Genomic DNA, 23344 nt, shown 5'->3' with positions numbered 1-23344 from the left:
CTTACAGCTTTTGAAAAATCTGTTTAGTTGCGCCTGGATATAGACTATTGCTGTAGTGCAATCTGGATGTGATCAATACAAAGGCCATTGTCTTTCTCGCTGAAACAGAAAGGTAGTAAAAACATTTTTCCTGAGATTTTATCAAATTGAAACACATTCCTGCCACTGCAAGAGCTTGTGGACGAAAAGATAAAGTAGAGTCAAATATCACGCACAGGTTTTTTACTACCTCAACTGTGATAGGTGGAGAGGTGCAGGATCTTGCCAACATTTTTTCAGACCAAAGGAATTGGTCTTACCCTGAAGCATGATCTCCGTTTTATCGGTGTTGCAGTTAAAATGATTGGATTGCATCCAGCTCCCCGTATTTAATCCTATGTATAACTCAGGCTGCGACAAGCACTGGCGGTATCCACCCTTCAATGTATTTAACACTCTCTGTATGACCCTGAGTGGAGCCAGCTCTGGTGGTATCCATTCGTCACTGGATTTAACTCTCTCTTTGTATAACCCACCACAGTTTAGACCCAGCCATATGCAGATAAGTCTTAAACCTGTGCTTCATGAACACAGTCCAGACCGAACTGCCAAGCCAGGTCCTCCCTGGACTGGAAACAAGCATTCCAGGACCGGTTTCAGGGCCTCACCCCTCATCAGCCAGGCTAGCTTGAGTCCAGTGACACAGTGAACCTGGGACCCAAGTCTGGTCTGGGCATACCCGATGCAATTAGGGCGAGAAAGCAAAAGACTGACAGAAGATGGATGGAATGCAGAGCAAATAAACATTCTCCCCCAGTCAATAGATCTGGGTTAAATCCATTGTTCTTTTGCTCACCATGCCACCCCAGTTTAGACCCAGCCATGTACAAATCAGTCTTGAACCTGTGCATCATGGGAACTGTCCAGACCGAACTGCCAAGCCTGGTCTTCCCTGGACCGGGAACAAGCATCCTGGGACTGGTTTCAGGGCATCACCCCTTATCAGCTAGGCTAGTTTGAATCCAGTGGCACAGTGAGCCCGGGACCCAAGCCTGAGCATCCCTGGTGCACGTAGGGCGAGAAAGCACAAGACACACAAATGATTGACAGAATTCAGAGCAAATCAAATATTCTCCCCCAGTCAATAGATCTGGGTTAAATTCATTGTTCTTTTGCTCACCATGCCACTAAGCATGGGCGAATTTTGCGGATCTCGCGTTCGCGGATTTTGCGGATTTGCGAACTCGCAATCCGCAAAATCCGCGAATTCTCGCGAATTTGCGGATTTTTTTTTATGTTCGCACGGGTTTCTGCAAGTTCGCGAGGGTTTTGTACAATTTCACAAATTGCGAAATTGTACAAAACGCGTGCGAACTTGCAGCAACCCGTGCAAACACAATAATATGAAGAGAAAGAAGCTCCTGGTCACAGGAACAGCACGGGGATTGCGCTCATGAAAGTCAAGGATGCAAAGGCCTCTACCCAGCATCACAGCTGACTTTCCACGGTAGATTTGGGAAGAGGCACACCTGTCCAGCCTCGAAGACGCTCATGATTGTTTTTGGGCTAATGAATGAGTCACTGAATTTGAGCATCAACTAGTTCGAGTGCCCATGTGTGTGTTACTATGCAATCGCCCCGAAGGGCGCAGGGGTCCCTTGAATGAGCTGTCCATCATAGTGGGTGAATGGCGGGAAGACGGTGCAAACCGCGAGTGTGTGCGCGGGGCCAAACGTGCGGGGCTTCCATGCGAGTTCACATGCCTCTTGTGTGCATAAAAGGTCAGAGAAAGATCAGTTCAGCCTGGCCTGTTGTAACTATTTTAGGATGGCGCCGGCAAGCTGCCAGCGCCATCCTAAAATAGTTACTAAGTTAGCTTCAACAGGAAGCTCTAATAGATAAAATCGAGCACCTGCTTTATTTTATCTATTAGAGCTTCCTGTTGAAGCTAACTTAGTAACTATTTTAGGATGGCGCTGGCAGCTTGCCGGCGCCACCCTAAAATAGTTACAACAGGCCAGGCTGCAAGTTTTGAACTTTTGCCCCCGGAAAAATCCGCCGCTCGCGGATTTGCGGATTTTCGGTAAATTCGCGGGAGTTCGCGGATTGCGAATTTACCGAAAATCCGCAAAATCCGCGAGCGGAACGGATTTTCCGCCCATGCTTACATGCCACCCAAGTTTAGGCTCAGCCATAGGCAGACCCTGTGCCTCATGAATACAGTCCAGACCGAACTGCCAAGCCAGGTCCTCCGTGGACCAGAAACAAGCACCCTTGGTCCAGTTTCAGGGCATCACCCCTTATCAGCCAGGCTTGCTTGAATCCAGTGGCACAGTGATCCCGGAACCCAGGTCTGGGCAGACCCGGCGGACTTAGGAAGGGAAAGCAAAAGACACACAAATGATGGACAGAATGCAGAGCAAATCAAACATTCTCCCTCAGTCAATAGATCTGAGTGAAATCCATTATTTTGTTGCTCACCATGCCACCCCAGTTTAGACTCAGCCATATGCAGATCAGTCTTGACCCTATGCCTCATGGGAACAGTCCAGAAAGGAACTCCCAAGCCAGGTCCTACCTGGACCACAAATAAGCATCCTGGTACCAGTTTCGGGGCATCACCCCTCATCAGCCAGAGTAGCTTGAATCCAGTGGCACAGTGAGCTCGGAGTCAAGCTGCTCTGGCTGATATGGGGTGAAACCCCCAAATTGGTCCTAGGATGCTTGTTTTCAGTCCAGGAAGGACCTGGCCTGGCAGTTCGGGCTGGACTGTTCCCATTGGGCACAGGGCCAAGACTGATTTGCATATGGCTGGGTTCAAACAAGAATAGCAGGTGGAGCAAAAGAAAACGATGGATTTAGGCCCAGATCTCCGTACTGGGGTGAATGTATGACATTGTTCTGCAGTCTGTCCATCAATTGTTCTTTTTGCATTTGTCACCCCTGTTTACAAGGGCAGAGTAAATAGGAGGCAGCGCCAAAATTAAGACCAGGTAAAGTGAAATGAGGAGAAATTCTTTATTTCTCCTATGCTTTATTTCTCCTAGTTTTTGCGGTTTCATGTGTGCTGCCTTGTGCAACACACATAGAATCAGCACATTTCCTATGATTGTTTATGTGCAGGATGGTCTCCTTCCTGCACATAAACAATAATTTGAAAAAAAATCAATTTTGCTACTTCTATGTGTGCTGCATTAAGTAGCACACATAAAAGTTACAAAACGGCATTTGAAGATTGTTTATGTGCAGGAAGGGGAACATTCCTGCACATTAACAGTATTCCCCTCAACACTGGCACCCTTGCACTATCGTGCAAGGGTGCCTGGATTTGCGCTAGGCAGCCAAAGTTAGCACCAGCGTGGTGGGAAACGCAGGGCTGCGCCATATTCTAGTAAAGGTGCAGCCCTGCGTTTCTAAAGTGATGAAGCGTGTTGTTAACCTTCTTGGCTTAACTACATGCTTTGCCACTTTCTTGTAAATATGCCCTCGAGTGAGGCCAGCCCTGGTGGAATCCATCCCCCACTGTATATAACCCTCTTTCTTTATGGCCCACCTTTCGGCCAGCACCAGCGGTATCCATTCTTAATTGTGTTTACCCCTCTGTAGGAGTAAACTAACATGCAATAGGGACTGGCTGTATCTATTCTTCATCACGTTTGCCCCTCTTTAGGATTGAACTAAGATGCAGCGGGCACTTGCAGCATCTATTCTTGATTGCATTTGCCCCTCTTTAGGAATAAACTAGAATGCAATGGGCGCTGTGGGAGTACATTAGGATGCAGTGGGCACCTGCGGTATATATTTGTCTCTGTATTCACCCCTGTTTATTTATAACCTGAGCTGCTCCTCCCCAAGCCTGTATCCAGCTGCCTCTGACTCTCCACTGTTTCTGGCTAGTATGACCCCTGGCTATCACTGGGTGCCGCTGACTCCTGGCTATATATGGCTGCCGCTGATTCCTGGCTATCTCTGGTTGCAGCTGACCCCTGTCCATCACTGGGTGCCACTGACCACTGGCTATCTCTGGCTATCTCTGGGTGCTCCTGACCCCTGGCTGTCTCTGTCAGCCTGCAGTGTGGGCTGTCACGGCATGCACTGACCCCAGGTTATCTCTGGCTGCTGCTGACCCCTGGCTATCTCTGGGTGCTCCTGACCCCTGGCTGTTTCTGTCTGTCTGCAGAGTGGGCTGTCACAGCATGTGCTAACCCCTGGCTATCTTTGGCTGCCGCTGACCCCTGGCTGTCTCTGTCTGCCTGCAGCATGGGTTGCCACTGCATGAGCTGACCTCTGGCTACCTCTGCCTGTCGCTGACCTCTGGCTATCTCTGGCTTTACTGCCCCTTGGCTATCTCTGGCTGCCTGCAGTGTGGGCTGTCACTGCATGAGCTGACCCCGGGCTGTCTCTGGCTTCCTGCAGCGTGGGCTGTCACTGCATGAGCTGACCCCTGGCTACCTCTGCCGCCACTGACCTCTGGCTATCTCTGGCTTCACTGCCCCTTAGCTATCTCTGGATGCCTGCATTGTGGGCTGTCACTGCATAAGCTGACCCCGGTCTATCTCTGGCTGCCGCTGACCCCTGGCTGTCTCTGTCTGCCTTCAGCATGGGCTGCCACTGCATGAGCTGACTCCTGGCTATCTGTGGCTGCCTGCAGCGTGGGCTGTCACTGCATGCACTGACCCCTGGCTATCTATGGCTGCAGCTGACCCCTGGCTGTCTCTGTCTGCATGCAGCATGGGCTGTCACTGCATGAGCTGACCCTGGGCTATCTCTGGCTGCCACTGACCCCTGGCTGTCTCTGTCTGCCTGCAGCATGGGCTGCAACTGCATAAGCTGACCCCTGGGTATATGTGGCTGCCTGCAAAGTGGGCCATCTCTGACCCCTGGCTATCCATGGCTGCCTGCAGCGTGGGCTGTCATGGCATGCACTGACCCATAACTCTGGCTGCCGCTGACCCCTGGCTGTTTCTGTCTGCCTGCAGCATGGGCTGCAACTGCATAAGCTGACCCCTGGGTATATGTGGCTGCCTGCAAAGTGGGCCATCTCTGACCCCTGGCTATCCATGGCTGCCTGCAGCGTGGGCTGTCATGGCATGCACTGACCCATAACTCTGGCTGCCGCTGACCCCTGGCTGTTTCTGTCTGCCTGCAGCATGGGCTGCAACTGCATAAGCTGACCCCTGGGTATATGTGGCTGCCTGCAAAGTGGGCCATCTCTGACCCCTGGCTATCCATGGCTGCCTGCAGCGTGGGCTGTCATGGCATGCACTGACCCATAACTCTGGCTGCCGCTGACCCCTGGCTGTCTCTGTCTGCGTGCAGTGTGGGCTGTCACTGCATGAGCTGACCCATGGCTACCTCTGGCTGCCGCTGACCCCTGGCTGTCTCTGTATGCCTGCAGTGTGGGCTGTCACAGCATGCGCTGGCCCCAGGCTGTCTATGGCTGCCGCTGACCCCTGTCTGTCTCTGTCTGTGTGCAGTGTGGGCTGTAACGGCATGAGCTGACGGTAAACACCCAAAATATAGAAATAAAAATATAGAGAGGACACAATATCGAATCAAAAATATCGAGAGGACAGAAGATAGAATAGACATAATATAGTTGGAAATAATTTCGACATATAAGTAAGTAATATCGAATGTGATTATAACGAATGTCATTATATAGAATTTCATTAAATCGAGAAAAAAATGATTGTATTATATGCTAGTATATGTGTTAAAAGTATATATTTTTTAATGTATGTTACAATTTTTTTAAGATAATGAATTTTATGTTAATTAATTTTTGCATATATTAGTTCCGTAGCGGGTTGTGGGTTTATAGGGGAATAGGGTGGGAAGTAATTGAATTTAGATTTAAAAAAACATAATAATTAATTAATTAATAATTTATTGTTTAATAATTCCTATTGGTAATTAATTTTTGCGTATATTAGTTCCGTAGCAGGTTGTGGGTTTATAGGGGAATAGGGTGAGAAGTAATTTAAATTAAATTTTCAAAAATAATAATTAATTAATAGTTTTATGGTTAATAATTCTTATTGGAAATTAAGTTAATGAATGTATTATTAAATATTTAAAAAGTTAATAATGAAGGGTTTTAATTAATGGATAGATATGTAAATTGTGTAATGTTTTATTAATTTGTAATTAAATGCATATTAATTATTAATAATTATTGTATTAATATGTTCATTATGTTCATTTTTTGAAGAGTGTGTTGAGTGTTTATAGGGGAGTATGGTGAGTATTAAATTAATTGAAAATACATTTTTATTCATATTTATATAATATTTAATCAAAGTTATTTTATACTGGTAATTGTATTAATTAATGTAGTTATTGTTATTATTTTTTTATTAATTGTGATTAGCTAATTCATTAAATGTTAATTAATTTTTTAATAAAAATTATTAATATTTTCGACTATTTGAGCTGACATTTATAGTGGAAAATAGTGGGAGGTAAATACAATTTAAATAACTATTTATTTTTTAAGTAATTTTAACTAAATTGAAGGACTGGGTCTACTAAATTATTCCTCTACGCTATCCAACACTTTCCCTACTGTTGCACTCTCTGAATTGGGAATAGTAATTTGTACCTCTACGCTATCCAACACTTTCCCTACTGTTTCACTCACTGGAGTGGGAATAGTAATTTTTACCCCTACGCTATCCAACGATTTCCCTACTGTTGCACTCTCTGGAGTGGGAATAGTAATTTTTACCCCTACGCTATCCAACACTTTCCCTACTGTTGCACTCGCTGGAGTGGGAATAGTGATTGTTACCCCTACGCTATCAAACCCTTTCCCTACTATTGCACTCACTGGAGTGGGAATAGTAATTTTTACCCCTACGCTATCCAAAACTTTCCCTACTGTTGCACTCTTTGGAGTGGGAATAGTAATGTTTACACTCCCGCTATCCAACGCTTACCCTACAGTTCCACTCGCTGGAGTCAGAATAGTAATTTTTACCTACCTGCTATCCAACACTTTCCCTACTGTTCCACTCACTGGAGTGGGAATAGTAATTGTTACCCACCCGCTATCCAACACTTTCCCTACTTTTCAACTAACTGGAGTGAGAATAGTAATTTGTACATGCCCACTATCCAACACTTTCACTACTATTAAACTTGATGGAGTGGAAATAGTAATTTTATATCCTATGCTATGCAACGTTTTCACTATTTTTATATTTAATGTAGGGGAAAATAATATTTAAAAACTAAATTTATTCTAATATTTTACTTTATGATATCTGAAATATTTTTATATTTATATAATGTTTATTTATATATATGTAATTATATTTTAAATTATGTTTTTAACATTTTAATAATTAAAAATAAATAATTTTCTTTTAATATTATTAAGTTAATATATATTTAAAAATGTATGTTTAATTTTTGGGGGGTTAAATATATTATTTATTAATTTTAATATGTTTAATGAATTTTAAGTATGTTTTACCTAATTATATTAATTATTTAATTAATTTAATATTAATTTTAAAAATTTGATATTTTAATAAACTATATTTTTAACAACTATATTTTGGAATCGATATTTTGGCATTTACCTGTTTGTAAATAGGTAGACTATATTTTGTCTGTCGCTATTCTGGCGTCGATATTGTGTGCAGTCGATATTATGTCCCTCGATATTCTGTCACTGATCCCTGGCTGCCTGCAGTGTAGGCTGTCACGGCATGCGCTGACCCCTGGGTATCTCCGGTTGCCCGCAGCGTGGGCTGTCGCTGCATGAGCTGCCGGCGTGGGCTGGGACTGAGCTCTGACCGCTCCCAGGGATTATCCTGGGCTCAGCCCTGACTCAGAGGCTGTCAGCTCTTGATGGAAGATTATAGGGTCAGGTTTAGGAAGTCAGCTAGAAGATTCACATTTAGCCGAAGCTGTTATGGATGGGGGAGGGAGTGAACATGGCAGAACGGAAAGTATGAGAGAAACTGATTAAGACAGCTCAAAAGGAGGGTGTTAGAGGGAGAAAGACAGCTCGAATGGAAAAAGCAAAGAAAGAAATTAGAGGAGAGAACATTGGAGAGATGGAGGAAAACTATGAAGCGCGAGGGAAAAATAAAAATAAAGAGGTGAGAGATAAGCAAAATAAAGAAAGAGTGAGAGGAGAGAGGGACAGAGATGACACGTCGAGGGGAGTTCAATGACAAGTGAATGGAGACGTATAGGAATCAATGGAAAGGGGGAGCGAAGCTTGCTCCTGTTCCCTGATCCCAGAGTGTATTGTCCAGAGGTAAGTGGACTTGCCGTACGCTGGGACTTTTCTTTTCTGTATTTTCTTTACAGAAACATCTAGCTATTGATAGCATTACTCCAGCCATACAAGTGAATTATAAGGTAGCAATGTTATTAATGATGTCACTTATGATGTCATCCATGATACCATACATGAGGTCAGGAGCAGGTCACTGCAGAAATCATTGCTGCACAGCCCACCATAACTGGAATACTCTGCCTTTTTTGTAATGTCTGACCATAGCCACAGTGCCTCTTCAATCAAAGTTCTTTAGTGGCGCGTCTTTACAGCACTCGAGATTACGGTTTCTAAGTAACAACCAACATCTTCCCTTTCACATAGGTTTTCAGTGGTTATTTGCATACCCTTGACTTCTGCCTATACTTCGATTATTGGGGGAAATCTGTTGTCGGGAGTGTTTCATGGGAGTGTGCATATGGTGAACATGATCACAGTGGATATTTAGTTTCGATTCCACAATAAAGTTGATGGTTCTTCATTTCACCTCATTTGCCCTGACTTTGAGTTGGCTTGGTAACCCTAAAAGGAGAAGATGAGTGCAGTCTCAACCCACCTTGTCATTGATCAAGATCTCCATGGGGTTGTTGCCCCATTCAATCAGCACCACCTCATTGGCTTGGCCTGGCACAGCATATGAGAAGGGGGTGCCCACTCCAGGGGAGGCATTGGACTTGAGCCACATGCATACGGTGAAGGCGTACATCTCCGGCAGACTCTTCTTCACCTTGGCGTACATGTAGTTGGTTCGGAGTGGGAAGGTGAGCTGGAACTTATCAGTGGGCCTGTTCTCCTTCTGACCTGAAATCAAATTAAAAGATAGATGACATTTATTTTCGTCGAGCACAAAATGACAGGCTGGCAGAAGGTGATGACAGCACAGAAGGTGATATCAAAAAGACTCTTTTGGATTACAAGAAACAGGCCTCTCGGTGCACATAAAACACAGAAATTGACATGCCATAGTAGCTCAGCTCCAGAGGAAGGATGTCAAGGTTGACCTAATTTCAATGGAATCCATTACAGATCTAGTTGATGAAATCTGTCACATGGGTCTGGGTACCCATTGTGGCCAGAACTGAAGACTGGAGAATGTCTGGTACAAGTTGTAAGAATATCGGCTGGCTTAAATATTGTGACCTAAATATAGTCTACAGAAATATTGCCCACTCTGGGTAAATATTAGAAAATCGACACACAGTAGAATTAGGTTTTAGTAAATGATATTTAGAACACAGTATTTACGCAAGAAAGACTTCTGCAAATGATATTCTGACTTGCAACCTCGGAGGGTGAGGGGAAAGGATGAACAAGCAGAGGCAAAGCCAAAAGGCCTGCTTTTATAATGCAAGTGCTAGGCCTTTGACTTTACCAATGCCTGCTTGTAAAGCATTGTTTAAAAAAAGTAAAAGAAAGAAGACCGAAAATACAGGAGGAAAAGCAAGCACATATACTATGTTATCTCATAACTAAACACTGAATTACATTTTTTGCAATATTTATAAACAGCATGGTTTATTTTTCAAATTTCATACAGGAAATTCTGAACAGAGTTTTAAAAGCCAGATTGAAAAAAAAACGGAGGACTAGTTACAGCTACTTAAAAGAACATATCAGGTCTCTCAGAAAATGCAAACATTTTAAGGGAAATTGCTTGTCCTTAACTTTCCACATGACTCAGAACTGGAACAAATGCTCTTGCTACTTGGTGCTCTGCAGCCGTTCAAGGATCAGATTTATGAACTCATTTTATAGTCACTAACAGGCCCAGATTATGAGTTGGCCATTATATTCCGACCCATGCATAACCCCTGTTTACGAACAGGTTGGAATTATGTTGTGGTAGGTATTTAACGCGTCCAGTATTTAACGGATATGTTAAGAGCCTCAGCCTTCGTTACATTTTGGTAGGGTAGTCCTGTCGAAATGTAAAGGGGCGGGGGAGCATACGATATTTACAGTATCATGCAGATTTTAGTGGGTTAAATACCAAAATCTGCATGTTTTCTCCGCCAACTTGTAATAGAGGTTATTTATCGCACTCAATAAGTAACATATCCGAGGTACTGTTATTTATCCGGTTTGATAAATTGCACCATAACCCATAATCAGGACCTCAGTTAAACTTCTGCATTAAACACAGGGTCAGTGCCAAAGTCAGTAAAAGAAAAAAGGTGTAAGACCAAGAGACAGCCAACCCTACTAGAGAGAAAAAGACCCTCCCAAAGCCGGAAAAGATCGATAGGGACCATAGAACAAAACAAACTAAAATAACAAACCCCCCCCACACCCACCACCCTGCACCCCTGTAATGGCTACGGCCTAACAAGTCATGGGCTTTCATGGGCTTTCATGCAACATGTGGAAGGAAGAAAAACAAACTGATAAAGTCTTCTGTTTAGTCAAAATTGTCCAAATATACCTGTTCCAGTGCTTTAATGGGTGAGCAGTGAGGGATGGGGCAACATGGAGAGCATGGGGTGGTGGAGATGTAACAGGGAAGCAGTACTTTGGAAAATGAGGAAGAAAACACCTACACTTCCATGGAGTGTTCAAAGAAAAAGAATAAAGGTCCCTGCTGTTAGCCGATGAGAGCAGGCATCATGCATTAAAACAGATTGTTAAGAACCTGTGCACCAGTGGAGGGATGAAATGCACAAAAAGATGAGTTTAAGCCATCATATCAGAAGCAGGCAAATGAGAGTGACAAGGAAGCCAATAAATGATAAGAAATGGGCTGACCCAAACCTCACTATAAGGATATTTACTAGGAAGTGGCAGAGCGCGGTGTTAGCCACCTTGGCTTAACACTGCGCTCTGCTACTTTTAAAACCCAGGGCTCCATAGTATTTACAAGGATACGGTGCAGCCCTGCCTTTCCCACTGCGCTCGCTCTAATCTTAGCTGCCTAGCACCAATGCAGACACCCTTGCAACATTGTGCAAGGGAGCCTGCCTTGCAGGAGAAGATTGTTTATGTGCAGGAAGGTGTCCCTTCTATGTGTACTGCACAACACAGCACACATAGAAACAGCAAAAACGAGGAGAAATTAAATGTGTCTCCTCTTTGCACCTGTGACCAGATTTTCTCTAGTCTTAATTATGGCGTTGCCCTTGTAAATATGGGGCAGCCTCAAAATCAATGGGTGTTGCTGTAGAACACCCACCACAATACCCATTGCCCGCCCCTTTCATGCTAAGTATAGCGTGAAAGGGGACCATATTTACAAGGCAGCGTTAAGCTAAGTTAAGTAGCCTAATACTGTCTTGTAAATAAGGTGAAGCCCATATCGCCACAGGAACGTCTCTAAAAGGGACGTTCCAGTGGCGATAGGAGCTAGTATAAATGCCCCGAAGTGTTGGTGTTGCATACAATAGGTCTTTGACACCAGACAGCTAAAAATATTTTTTTGATGTCTGTAAGAGAGACCTAAAATGTATCTAGGTGATGCAGTGAGAAAGCCACCAAAGTAGAAGAAGGGAAATACAAAGGTTTTTATGTGCAATCATGGGGTAAATTGATGAAAATGTCAAGGGTAGCAGAAGTGACATCATGGACCCTTTGATCACCTATGATACCACAGCCTTTGCTCCTTGGCTTGTGGTCAGCTCTTTAACAGTTTCCTATTTCCTAATGAAGGGCAGAAAGAATGGAGGATGGCAAAGAATCTAAAGTGCAGTAACTGTACCAGTAACTATTTGGGTAGCTTATTAAATGCTTTTGATTGTGAAGCTTATTTGACCAAGTTAAGCACTTTCTGACTTCTTGGCTTGTTTGCACTATGAGCTACTTCATCATCAAAGGTTTCACCCAGCCTCTCTGCCACAGTGCCAACAATCACAATACACTACTCAAAAGACAAATGTAAAGGAGGAAGATCCAGCAGTTATCCCCCAATCACTGGGTTACCTGTTGTCCTCACAGCATGAGAGAAGATCATAACAAAACAGTTACAGGATCTCCTATGTCAAATTAACAACATAGGTCCCCCTCAGACAGGTCTCCTTCCCATCACCCCAGGGGCTATCTTGAGCAACAGAAACAAAGGGCACCTGCTAGGCTAGTGCTATTGGACGTCTCAGGTGGCTTTGACATGGCAGATCACCAACAGCTGTTGTATTGCCTTACATATGTAATTGGGGTGTTAGAAAGTTACTTGCATGAATTGATTGCTTTATAGTTCAACACTCTACAACTGTCCATTTACACCTTTCAATCTCCACCTATAAAAACTGACCATGGTGTCCCACAGTGACCACCCCCCGAACATGTCTGTTTAACAATTGCATTACTCCCCTCCGGCTGGCTATTCTTGGTTTGGGTCTATGTGTCCATTCCTATGCTGACAACACTAATGTTGTGATACCTGGAAGTTCACCCTGCTTGTACATGTTGTGGGCACCCAGAAAAACCTTCTCTCAGTCTCCGCTGGCTTGAGATAAAGGCTATGAATACTGAGATCAGGCAAATTACAAACTGCCTGAAAAATGTTTAGTGCAAGGGTCAATTAGTAGGAAGAACCATCACACCTGACATTTTGAAATCTGTGTAAGCTGTACAGGTTGTCATTTATTTATGTATGTATTTAGGAGTCATATAGATCCGGGAGTCATTTACTTCAGAGTGCTAAAGGTTTTTGTAAAACCTATTTTTTCAAGCTAGAGTGGTGGTATGTAGGCTGAATGAGTGAGACAGTAATCTTGGATGATGTTCCTTAGTTGTGGCTTCCATTATCCATGAAGTTTAATTGCAACCAAATGCTGGTGATCGCATAAGTAGTTTAAGCACAGAGCTCTTTGTGACTATTGATGTTCATGCATTAGCAAAACAAGGTATGGTGAACCCTAACCAAAGAATTGGTCTCATTAAAAGACAAGTAGCACTCCTGTCTGAAAGGGCTCCAATAGGAAAAAACTGAAATTGACATCTTGTTTTCAACAACAGGGCTATGATAAAAACCCAGGATCCAACGTTTCTTACTGATAAAATTATCTGCTGTTCAACCTATGTGGTTTTGTTATGATTATCATTGATATGACTAAAAAACAAGAATTGGATGGTAGTGAATTTCAGTAATTCCCCACTTTTCTTGGTCAACATGCTTCAGTCAACCATTAGGCCCATATGAATCAGTAGCTGTGTCAGCACCTAAGAATCCCTAAACAATGTCCTTACACTTCATGTTGTGTTTATTATATATGAAGTTTAGAGTATGAATATAAACAAAATACAAGTACTTGTGGTTCAATTCGGCTGCTATTACAAAAAAAGCAGACCCCAGACCAAAATATATTGTATTATGTACTGCCATGAAAAGGTATACAGTAATCACACACTGAAAAAAACAAAAGGAATGGAAGACTTTTATAACTGATATTGTTCCTATTAATTCCAGGACTTAGGAATTTGTCACAGTCTTAATAAAATTATTACCCTCCATTTCCTTAACCTGTAAAACCAACAATTGACCCGTATTTTCATTGTTCTCAAAACAACAATGTTGTTATAGAGTGGCTCTTACTGAATTATTCTGAAAAAGACAAATCCGAATTAGAATTTTGAGAGTAATTAATTCTGAGAATAGTTCTTTTTCACAAGGCTCAAGCTATTGATCCATTATGCATTTAGCTTGGATAAAAACCAGTTAAAGTAACTACTATCTCAAAAATTCAACTTCTTTTTTTTACTCCTAATCCCTTTAAATTGTCAAGCTTAAAGTAGCCCCTGGATATTTGCATTCCAATCTTCCTAAACATAATCTAAAGACATAGAGTCCCATTATGATGGTGGGTGGACTTCCGTCTCCCCGGCACCCTAGCAGTGCTGGGACCGCCCTACATCCTAATGGGTCCCATAGAGTCTTCATATTTTTGTTACATACTGTACAAGTGTTTTAGACACATACAAGAGATAATTAGTGTCAAGGGCGAGCTTACAGTCAAATGCCTACGGTCTTGCTGTGATACCTAATACTACTATTTATATTCTCCCTATAGCAGGGGTTACTATCCCACTTACAAGCTATACTCACTTGGGAGCATATTACCAAGGGCCTTATCGCCGCTTTAGCGGGAATTTTTCCCACTAAAGCGGCGATAATTATATCGCCCTAATACCTAGCTGTCGCTAACACCAGTTAGCGACAGCTTTAAGGAGATAGCGATCATCTTGGGGCCCACTTTGCATGTCAGTGATAATTATCACTAATGACATGCAAAGTGGGCGTGCCAAGATGTTAGCGACTGGAAACAGTCCCTAACATCGCTATATCCTATTATCTAATTTTGGAAATATTTGCGCTAAGCGCTAATATCTCCAAAAGATAACGCCTGCCAAAAGCAGTTCTTAGCCATGTTATCCAATGGAAGGTGGATAACATGGCTAAGAGCATTGTCACGATAAAGCATGAATATTGCAGATTTTTCAGCGATATTCATGCATTTCACAGGATTTTTACAGCTTTTGAGATAAACCTTGACAATATCAGGGTATCTCAGCGGTAAAAATCCTTGGTGCTCAGCGATATAATTTTACCCGCTAACCATGCATAGCGATAATTATCGCTATTGTTTGGTAATATGCCCCTTGATTTTATGTATACTCTTATTAGTGTTTGCCTATCGGAGTTAGGACCAAAAGTCCCTCCATGTGACCTGTTGCCCTTCTATGTAAGATAAGATAGGACTATTTGCTTTGCTTTTTATTCACATTGATGTGTCTTTCCACTTCCTTGAGTTTTGAAGGGAATTACTTGGCTGTGAAGCACGTTCCTATCAAGGGTTCAATAGGTTTTCATCTACCTATGTTTTTTTAAAATGTGTGATGACTAGTTACTATGTCATGGAAGTATGTGACATAATATTTTTGGATTCTATCTTTCTTGTAATATCAGGTATTTATTGCAGCCAAATTGAACAATGAGTATTTATATTTTACTTATTTTCTTACCCTCCATCTCATACATACTAAACATAACAAAAGGATAGGGACAATGGCTTAAGAATCCTTGGGTCCTGACAAAGACCTCTGACCCTTCTGGACTTGATATCTTACGGTAACATGTTGACCAGGACATGGGGGAATGACGGAATTCCCCTAATATCCAACCCTTGCTTTTCAGTCTTATCAGTGATAACCATAATAAAAAAAACTTGCTGGCTGGCCTTAGGCAACAAAAACCTTGGATCCCAGGCTTTAATCAAACCCATATTGTAAACAAGCATTTACAATGCAATGGTTTTGCCTTTGTTAAAGTTAGAGCTATTGGCATTGCTCTTGACATTATTTTTATTTATGTTTTTTTTAACATAAATAAATGGCATTGTCATTTACAATGCCACTAGCTTTATCTATCGCAAATGACACACACAAACACACACAGAGCCCCCCACACACAGCCACACAGAGCCCCCCACACACACAGCCACACAAAGCTTCCTACACACACAGCCACACAGAGCCCTCCACACACACCAACACAGCACAAGCAGGCAACAGGGGCACACGGAGGCACAAGCAGGCAACAGGGGCACACGGAGGCAGAAACAGGCAACAGGGGCACACAGAGGCAGAAGCAGGCAACAGGGGCACACAGAGGCAGAAGCAGGCAACTGATTGTTTTCTTAGACGAAGAATACATTTTCAAGTTCCATAGTCAGTACAAAAATAACCATAATAAAACATTTTGCTACAAACCTCACATGTGATCTTACGCTTACAATCATATAACACTCACTGATTAAAACCAGACAGCTGTCCCCAAATAACATATTCCATACTACAGTCATGTTCTTAGTCTAGTGAATGAATGAATGAATGTAACATTTGTAAAGCATTCTGCACCAGAACATGGCAACCTGGCACAGAAAAACAAAAAAGTGATAGCAAATGGTCGACATAGCGAAGTGGGTTTATATGGAAGAGAATATGTGAGATTTTAGGTAAGTCGAGAAAAAAAAGTTATTATTTGCTGGCTGGGCAGCAAGAAGGGACGGCAATCTAAGCAGCAACAACAGAAGAAGGTCAGGCAACCAGAGTGTGATCGTTTCAATCTTGGTTAGTCAAAGGAGATGATTATTCATAGACTGAACAGCAAATTCAGAATTATAGAGAGTAAAAAGTCTCTATAGATTGGAGCATGGCTGTGAACAGCATTGCGGCAGCGACACAATGATTTGAAGAGGAGTTTGTGAACAGGTTGCCAATGAAAAGCTTTCTTGTGAGGAGTAATGCGGGGACGGTGTCTTAGGCCATGTATCAGCCTGGCTGCTAGGTCTTGGATGCATTTGAGCCTAGATATGGCGTGCCTAGGAAGTTGCTTCAATGTCACCCTAGGTTCACAATGTCAGCAGCAGCAGTCATGTGTACTGTGACTAACCAATGAATCTATATGATCAGACATAACGCCATCCTCTCCAGTACAATACAACAAATTCCAGGCAGCAGAGATCAGTGGCGACCGGCATAACTCGCCGGTGGCAAGGTAGGCGTGGGGTGGGGCGTCACAAGGGGGAGGGGGGAGGGGGGGGGGGGGGGGGTTGGGTCGCACATGTTCAGAATTAAAAAAAAAAAAGTACCTTGATGCAGGGTTTCGCATCTTCTCTGCTCCCATGTCTTCTCAGCTCCTGCTCTCTGGCCTCCAGATCCGACAGGAACGGAATAAGGCAGCCAGGCTCCCTCCTGCAACTCCGGCAGCCGAGGCAGCGGTAAGGGGGCGGGAACGGGGCCGGGGAGACACGGAGAGCGAGGCAGCGGTAGGGGGGGGAGGCGGGAACGGGGTCAGAGACACAGAGCGAGGCAGCAGTAGGGGGCGGGAACGGGGTAGACGAGTAGACGATAAGCCACCATGGCAACAAACATGGTTATCTGAGTTTAATATTTAGTAGGTGATCTGGAAAGTCACCTTTGTTTTTCATTCCCTGGGCCACCTAGATGTACTAAAAAGCTGAAGAGTGGGTCGGAAAAAATGTGTACCTCATTCACTTCTCACAATTGCAGTTTGTAGGCCTTTTAAAACCGACAGTCTAGGTGATGCTGGAAGCTCAGCTTTCCTTACAATGGGTGAAAGACCGCATTCTATAACTAGGGTTGGAAATGTCACGTCTTTAGCAAAGAAATACTATTTATAATGTTTCTGATCTGTTGCAGCAATTAAAAAATATACTTCTTTGATTGGGATAAAGTCAGACTAACCAGGTTGGGAAGCACAGTGGCAATACAGATGACAGGGCTCCCCAGCTCCTGTTCTTTACACAGTTTCACTACAGCCCCTTAAGGATACGTTATCTCGCATTCAACAAAGTTTCAACAATTTTATGTTGTCAGGAAAACAACCCAGAGCTGCAGCCATAGACCTACAAACCAGATGACGAGTGAGGTCTGGACACCCAAGCCGTTATGCTCTTATATTATGCAGCCCAGCTAAGATACAGCAAGAATAACTGGTGATTCACGTATCAGAAAACTGCAGGTGCACAGCGCTCGACTGCATGGGTAGCAGGCTTCACTGTGTCTATGTAACATAGCAGGGTGCAGGCAGAAGGTAATTGTGCATATCCACAGGTAATATGATCATTTCGATTGTATAGCATTTTTTCTTAAAGCTGCACTGTGATGGAACACTGTCCCATGTAAACTGCACGGCCACACATTGTTTTTTTAGCAGACTTCAATTTACTTCCTTATGGCCTATCAGAAGCACGATTAAAGAGTTTACTCTATACCCAGGCAAGATTATTTGTTTTTAACTACGAAACATAGAGACCCAAAACGAGTGCATTACTTAGCTGGTTAAATATCTGGAGGGGGGGTCGCCTGTTACAGAGATCTACTTGCAACCGACAGAGTTGAATAGATTGAAGGCCAGCTCAGTATTTTATACTTCATAGGTCGGTAAGATGAATGCACTTGAAACGTGTTACTAAAAACTGCTTAGAAGTGGCAAAAGACCGTTCAGTCGGGTGTAAATGGTCACTGATTTCATTATCCAATGTATGTGACAAGAGTCGACCGCATCAAGAGGCCTCAAGTGCAGCGGACGTTGTGATGTTCGTAGCAGCTGTTTGCGGAGTCATCACACGAGCAGGGGGGGTGGGGGGGGAAGAGACAGAGGGGGTGGGGGGGGGGAGAGACAGGGGGGGTGGGTCTCAGATCATGCCGGCCCCTTTCTCCTGGTTCATCATGCCTTGACATGTCGATGACGTGCGAGTTTACTCGGTGGATGTGATTTCACTTTCGATGCAGATGTCTCAGGCGCCAGGCGTCTCGCCTTCCATTTTCACCACTTGCACCCCCTTAGATACTGGAGGGGGCTTCCCCCGGCCAAACCCTTCTCCTTTGATTAGTTCTGTCACGGCCACGTCAGTTCTTGCCCCCTGCTGACCTCTTTGCATTTAAATTATCTTTATTGCGACTGTAATTGTCCCGACACCCAAACTCCAATCTCCTCTAAACTCATTTCCCAAATCCAATCCACTCTTAAAGACAATAAATACTTTCATGAGTGGACAAGGAACTTGGAATACACAACAATATACCGACGTCTCAAACCTGCTCAAAGTCCCGTTTTCTCCACCAAAAGGACCGCGACAGACCCGAAACAACACTAGGGTCCTACATTGAAGCCCGCCGCAGCCGTAACCTGGAGAAACGCGGCTCAAGAGGTGCGCCGGTCCGGACCCTGGCCCAAGATGGCGGCGGGGCTCTGAGAGCTAAGTCCGGAGCCGGGAGGCCTGGAAGTTAAATGATCTCTTTGCCATGTGGTTCCATACACATCATAGGTTGAGCAGCAACAAATACACATCCCCATCCCATTTGTTCCTAATTGGACATGCCGTTTAAGAATCCAGTGTTCAAACCAATAAGTTTATACCTATTAACAAGTACATATTACAACTCTAGAAATTCCGATGTACACAACTTTGACAAGAGCACAGATGTTAATGCCAAAGAAACCCTTGTCTTTGTGAGCTTTTTAATCTGGCTCAAGGCAGAATCTGCACTTGCCTGAAACGCTAGGTGGCTCACGTTGCATCTCTCATCCGGGACACTCATGCAGACTTCACTCACACAACATTTACTTCACACCTATCGGCAAAGGTCCGGGGGGCACCCACGGAAGCAGAGTGCGCCAGAGGAGGGAAGGCCTGCTGTCATAAGGGTCCCTAGTCGCTGGGGGCCGTCGGGAAGATTAAGCAAGTGGGGTCGAGTCTCTTCCCCGCCTCCCTCCCGGGGTGCCGTTCTTACCTGCTGGACGGGGGTGTTGGGCCCCAGAAACCTGCCGGGTCCGGGTGGAGTGCAGCCGCCGCGCTGAGTCTGTGTCCGGGCTCCGGGGGCGGGGAAGGAGGAAGGCGGCCATGAGGAAACAAGCGGGAGGGGGCGGGAAAGGGGGAGGAGAGACGCTGACGACGGCCGACGACGGCCTTGGAGCAGGAAGGCGGCCATGAGGAAACAAGCGGGTGGGGGCGGGAAAGGGGGAGGAGAGACGGAGCACGAAGGAACAGATTCGACGGCCGGGAAGGCGGGCACCAAGAAACAAGCGGGAGGGGGCGGGAAAGGGGGACGAGAGGCCGGAGCACGAAGGCGGGCACTAGGAAACAAGCGGGAGGGGGCGGGAAAGGGGGAGGAGAGACGCTGACGACGGAAGGCGGGTGCCGGCAATGCCGGACCAGAATCGGGGGCGTTCCCGGCGTCGCGTGACGTCGGCAAAAGCCAAAGAATGTCGGGAACGCCCCCGTGTCTGGTCCGGCATTGATGGACAGGCCCCTCATCCAATGGCTAGGCTCCATTTATGGAGCCAGCCAATGAATGACGAGGGCCGACCCAAAGCCACACTACAGTTCTCATCAGGTTTTCGCCTGCGCGAAAAAGATGCGCAGAGCGCATCTTTTTGGCGAGGCAAAACCTAAAAAGGAATGAATCTCCTTTCTATAGTTCCTTCTACCAGAAGCCCCGTCAGACAGGAATGATTCCTGTGCTGAATGAGGAGTAGGCCCTTTAATAAACTATATCACCACTGAGTGGGTGAGAGTCCTGTATTTTATTAAGAGTTGCCTTGACGGACAGGAAAGGCTTCCATGAGCAATTCTTTGTCAAGAATTTGCCATACCTTGTGTTGCCAATATTTGTAGATTGGAAAGATGTTTAGCTGACCTCTTTAATTCTCTCAAGCCCACCTTTCTAGTGTTTTGATAGTAATGTTTATATAGTATGGCATTACTCACTGACCTACACTTAGATACAGATTGACTTTTTTTCACGTGATGCATCAAGGCAATTTTTATAACTAATATACTGCAAAACCAATTGTTAATGAGACACCAACACATACCAAGGCAAAGAACCAAGGGCCAGATGTACAACATTTTTGGATTGCTATTTCCTAACTGTGATTCTTATAGAATCACAGTTAGGAAATCACAATTCCTAATGTACAAAATAAGTATTTATGAAATGGGTTCGTAAATTGATTTACCTCATGAATATTAATGAGGACGTTCGCAAATAGAGACTCATTAGGAATCGCAGCAATCACAAGGATGGTGGCATGCTGAGGTCAGCAGACCATCAGGTATTTGATTGCTTTTAAACAAAGCAAACTTTTTTTAATGCAGCCAGTTTTCCTTAAAGGGAAACAGGATGAATTTAAAAAGAAAACGTTTGCATTTCCTTTTTTATGAATAGGCAGTGGTCCATGGGACCACTTCTTGCTCTTAAAACTGTTTTTGTTTACATTCTCAAAGGGGAAGCGGTCCCTAGGGGACCCCTTCCCATTTGGTTACCACTGCCTTTTAGTAGTTGATAAAAAATGATGTTTTGCAACAGTAATTCAGTTGCAAAACATCAATAAATACCACTGCGATTCAGTAGTTGGAAGGGATGCCCTGAAAACCCCTATTCCAAATACTGAATCAGTATGTATTAGAGTTTTTTCTTGCAAGTGTTGGTTCTGGTACTTTGCAAGCATTTTATATACTCGTGCATACCTTGCTTAGCTTGCCCTCGCAAGTGACTCAAAACGTGCAAAGGTTTTGATTTTCTCATGAAAGTCTAGCACACATGAAACTTTGCGACCTAATGTTCATAATTTTTGTAATTTTGTAAAAAAATACCCAAAGTTTTGAGAATTTTTTTTTACGTTTCAGACCCCTAACCCATAGATTGACAAAAAGCGTATTTCCATTAGTTACGTTAGGAAGTATATTCCACTATATCGCATGATAATAATATTGCATCCAACATCCTGCCACTTGTTCCAAGGTAAGTATAATAGGTGAATATAATAGCTAGCTGGGTTAGGTTATGGAGATGATGTAAAGATACAAATGATAATGCCCCTCAGATCCCCCATCCACTCATTTTGGATATCTTCTCGCTTTCTGCGTCTTCCCTCCATACAGACTCTCTAGTGTCTCCAGGTATTCTCTGGATGGGAAGAGACACCCTGGATGGGAAGAGAGGCCTAGGCAAGTGGGGTGGGTCCAAATTGGTGGAGACTCCCCCCAAAGCATGAAGCAGGGGGACTTTTAATGTCAAGAGAGACCTTAAGTAGACAAAGGATGACCACAGATTTGAAGGGGAGTTTCATGTATGTGAGAGGGAGACCCATGAGAGGGAACAAAACCTTGAAAAGGAGAGAGAGGCCATAATGGGGGGGGGGGGGGGTGGAATTTTCCATATGAAGGGTGACCACAGATAAGGGGTGATCTCAAGTGAGAGACGTAAGAGAGGCCTTCATGAGAGTAGCGACCTTGGTAGGAAGGAGAAAGTCCTGATAGGAAGGGCGCCCTTGACAGGGCAGAATGATCCTGGGGAGAGAGAGGCAATGAAGGATGAGGGAGTTCGAGGTTGTAAATGGGAAGGGGCTGCAAATGGGAAGGGGCGACAGCTAACTGTGGGAGGCAGACCTGGAAAGAGAGGGTGAGTCTGAATAGGAGTGTGAGAAACCTGGATGGTGGGGGTAACCCAAGGTGGAAGAAAATGCCTTGATATGAGAGACAATCCTATGTAGGATAGAGACGTCTCAAGTGGAAGGAGAGACACTGGATGGGAAATGAATGTCCTGGATATGAGAGAGGGCTTCAGTGGATGGGTGGAGAGGCCAAGGGTGAGTAGAGAAGACTCTGGGCATGAGCATGTAACACTGAATGAGAAGAAACAACATGGATGAAAGGTGAGCATCTAAATGAAAGATGGAACCTGGTTGAATCTAACACGAAACTGGCTCTGTGCCTGCCCTACCAGATGTTCAGAGGTACTAGCCTGTCATAAAGCAAAGCTATTACTAGCAGACAAGGGCCACCAGGCTGCCTATTCTGGTTGTATTTATACCAGCCGCAACTACACAGGCTCTTTGGCCCTCCTCATAACTCCACCGACAAGCCCTTGGAGGTGGTCCGCCCGACATCCAGGGGTAATGGTCTGACTGGTGGAGTAAGATACCGCCGGTTTGAGCTCAGCAGGCAGGGGGAAAGACCTCTCCCTCCAACAGGCTCAAAGAGCCCATTTGGACGGGGGTCGGACAGTAATCCCTACAATGAAGGCAGCGCCTGCACAGGCACCACTGTAGGGTCCATTTACCACAGCCTTTTCATGGCGGTCCCAGTGCCATGAAAAAGCTGCCGGAAAGAGATTTTGGGGGCCCTTAGTAGGGCCCCCATCTACCACCGCTATATGGCCAAGTAGGCACATGTGATCCCCCCATACATCCATGCACCATGTGCCCGGCACCACATGGTTCCTGGCACACGATGTGTGGATGTTTGCAAACATGCCTTTCTCTACTGCTGCTTGTGCTGCAGCCCTTTTCTGGGCTGCAGCATAAGCTGCAATAGAAAACTGCATGTTTCCAATCGCCTAAACGGTGGTGGTATAATAATATGGTGGGTGGATCCACCGACTACATTTGGGGCTGTCTCCATCCCACAGTGATGGCAGTCGGACGCTCGTCTGACCGCCATCGAAATGAGGCTCTTTGTGACGACAAATGCCTGGGGATATTCCTTGCTCCTCCCTCAACTTGTTTGATGTTTCCCCTCCACATACCACCTAGGTGAATTCTTCACCTGCGCC

At 44.5% G+C, this 23344-nt stretch overlaps 1 protein-coding gene across 1 annotated transcript in view; it reads right to left on the bottom strand.

The window, feature by feature from the left end:
- Positions 1 to 23344, bottom strand: part of NPTX1 (neuronal pentraxin 1) — a 75041-nt gene that overhangs the window by 33014 nt on the left and 18683 nt on the right. Inside the window, exon 3 of the mRNA XM_086931042.1 lies at positions 8832 to 9076. Coding sequence (XP_086787168.1) covers positions 8832 to 9076 — 245 coding nt within the window. The remainder of the gene's footprint in view (positions 1 to 8831; positions 9077 to 23344) is intronic.

Source organism: Lissotriton vulgaris, chromosome 7 (genome assembly GCF_964263255.1).
Source record: "Lissotriton vulgaris chromosome 7, aLisVul1.2, whole genome shotgun sequence".
Classification (NCBI taxonomy): domain Eukaryota; kingdom Metazoa; phylum Chordata; class Amphibia; order Caudata; family Salamandridae; genus Lissotriton; species Lissotriton vulgaris.
Note: the sequence above shows the minus strand (reverse complement) of the source record. Positions and strands in the feature narration are given on the sequence as shown.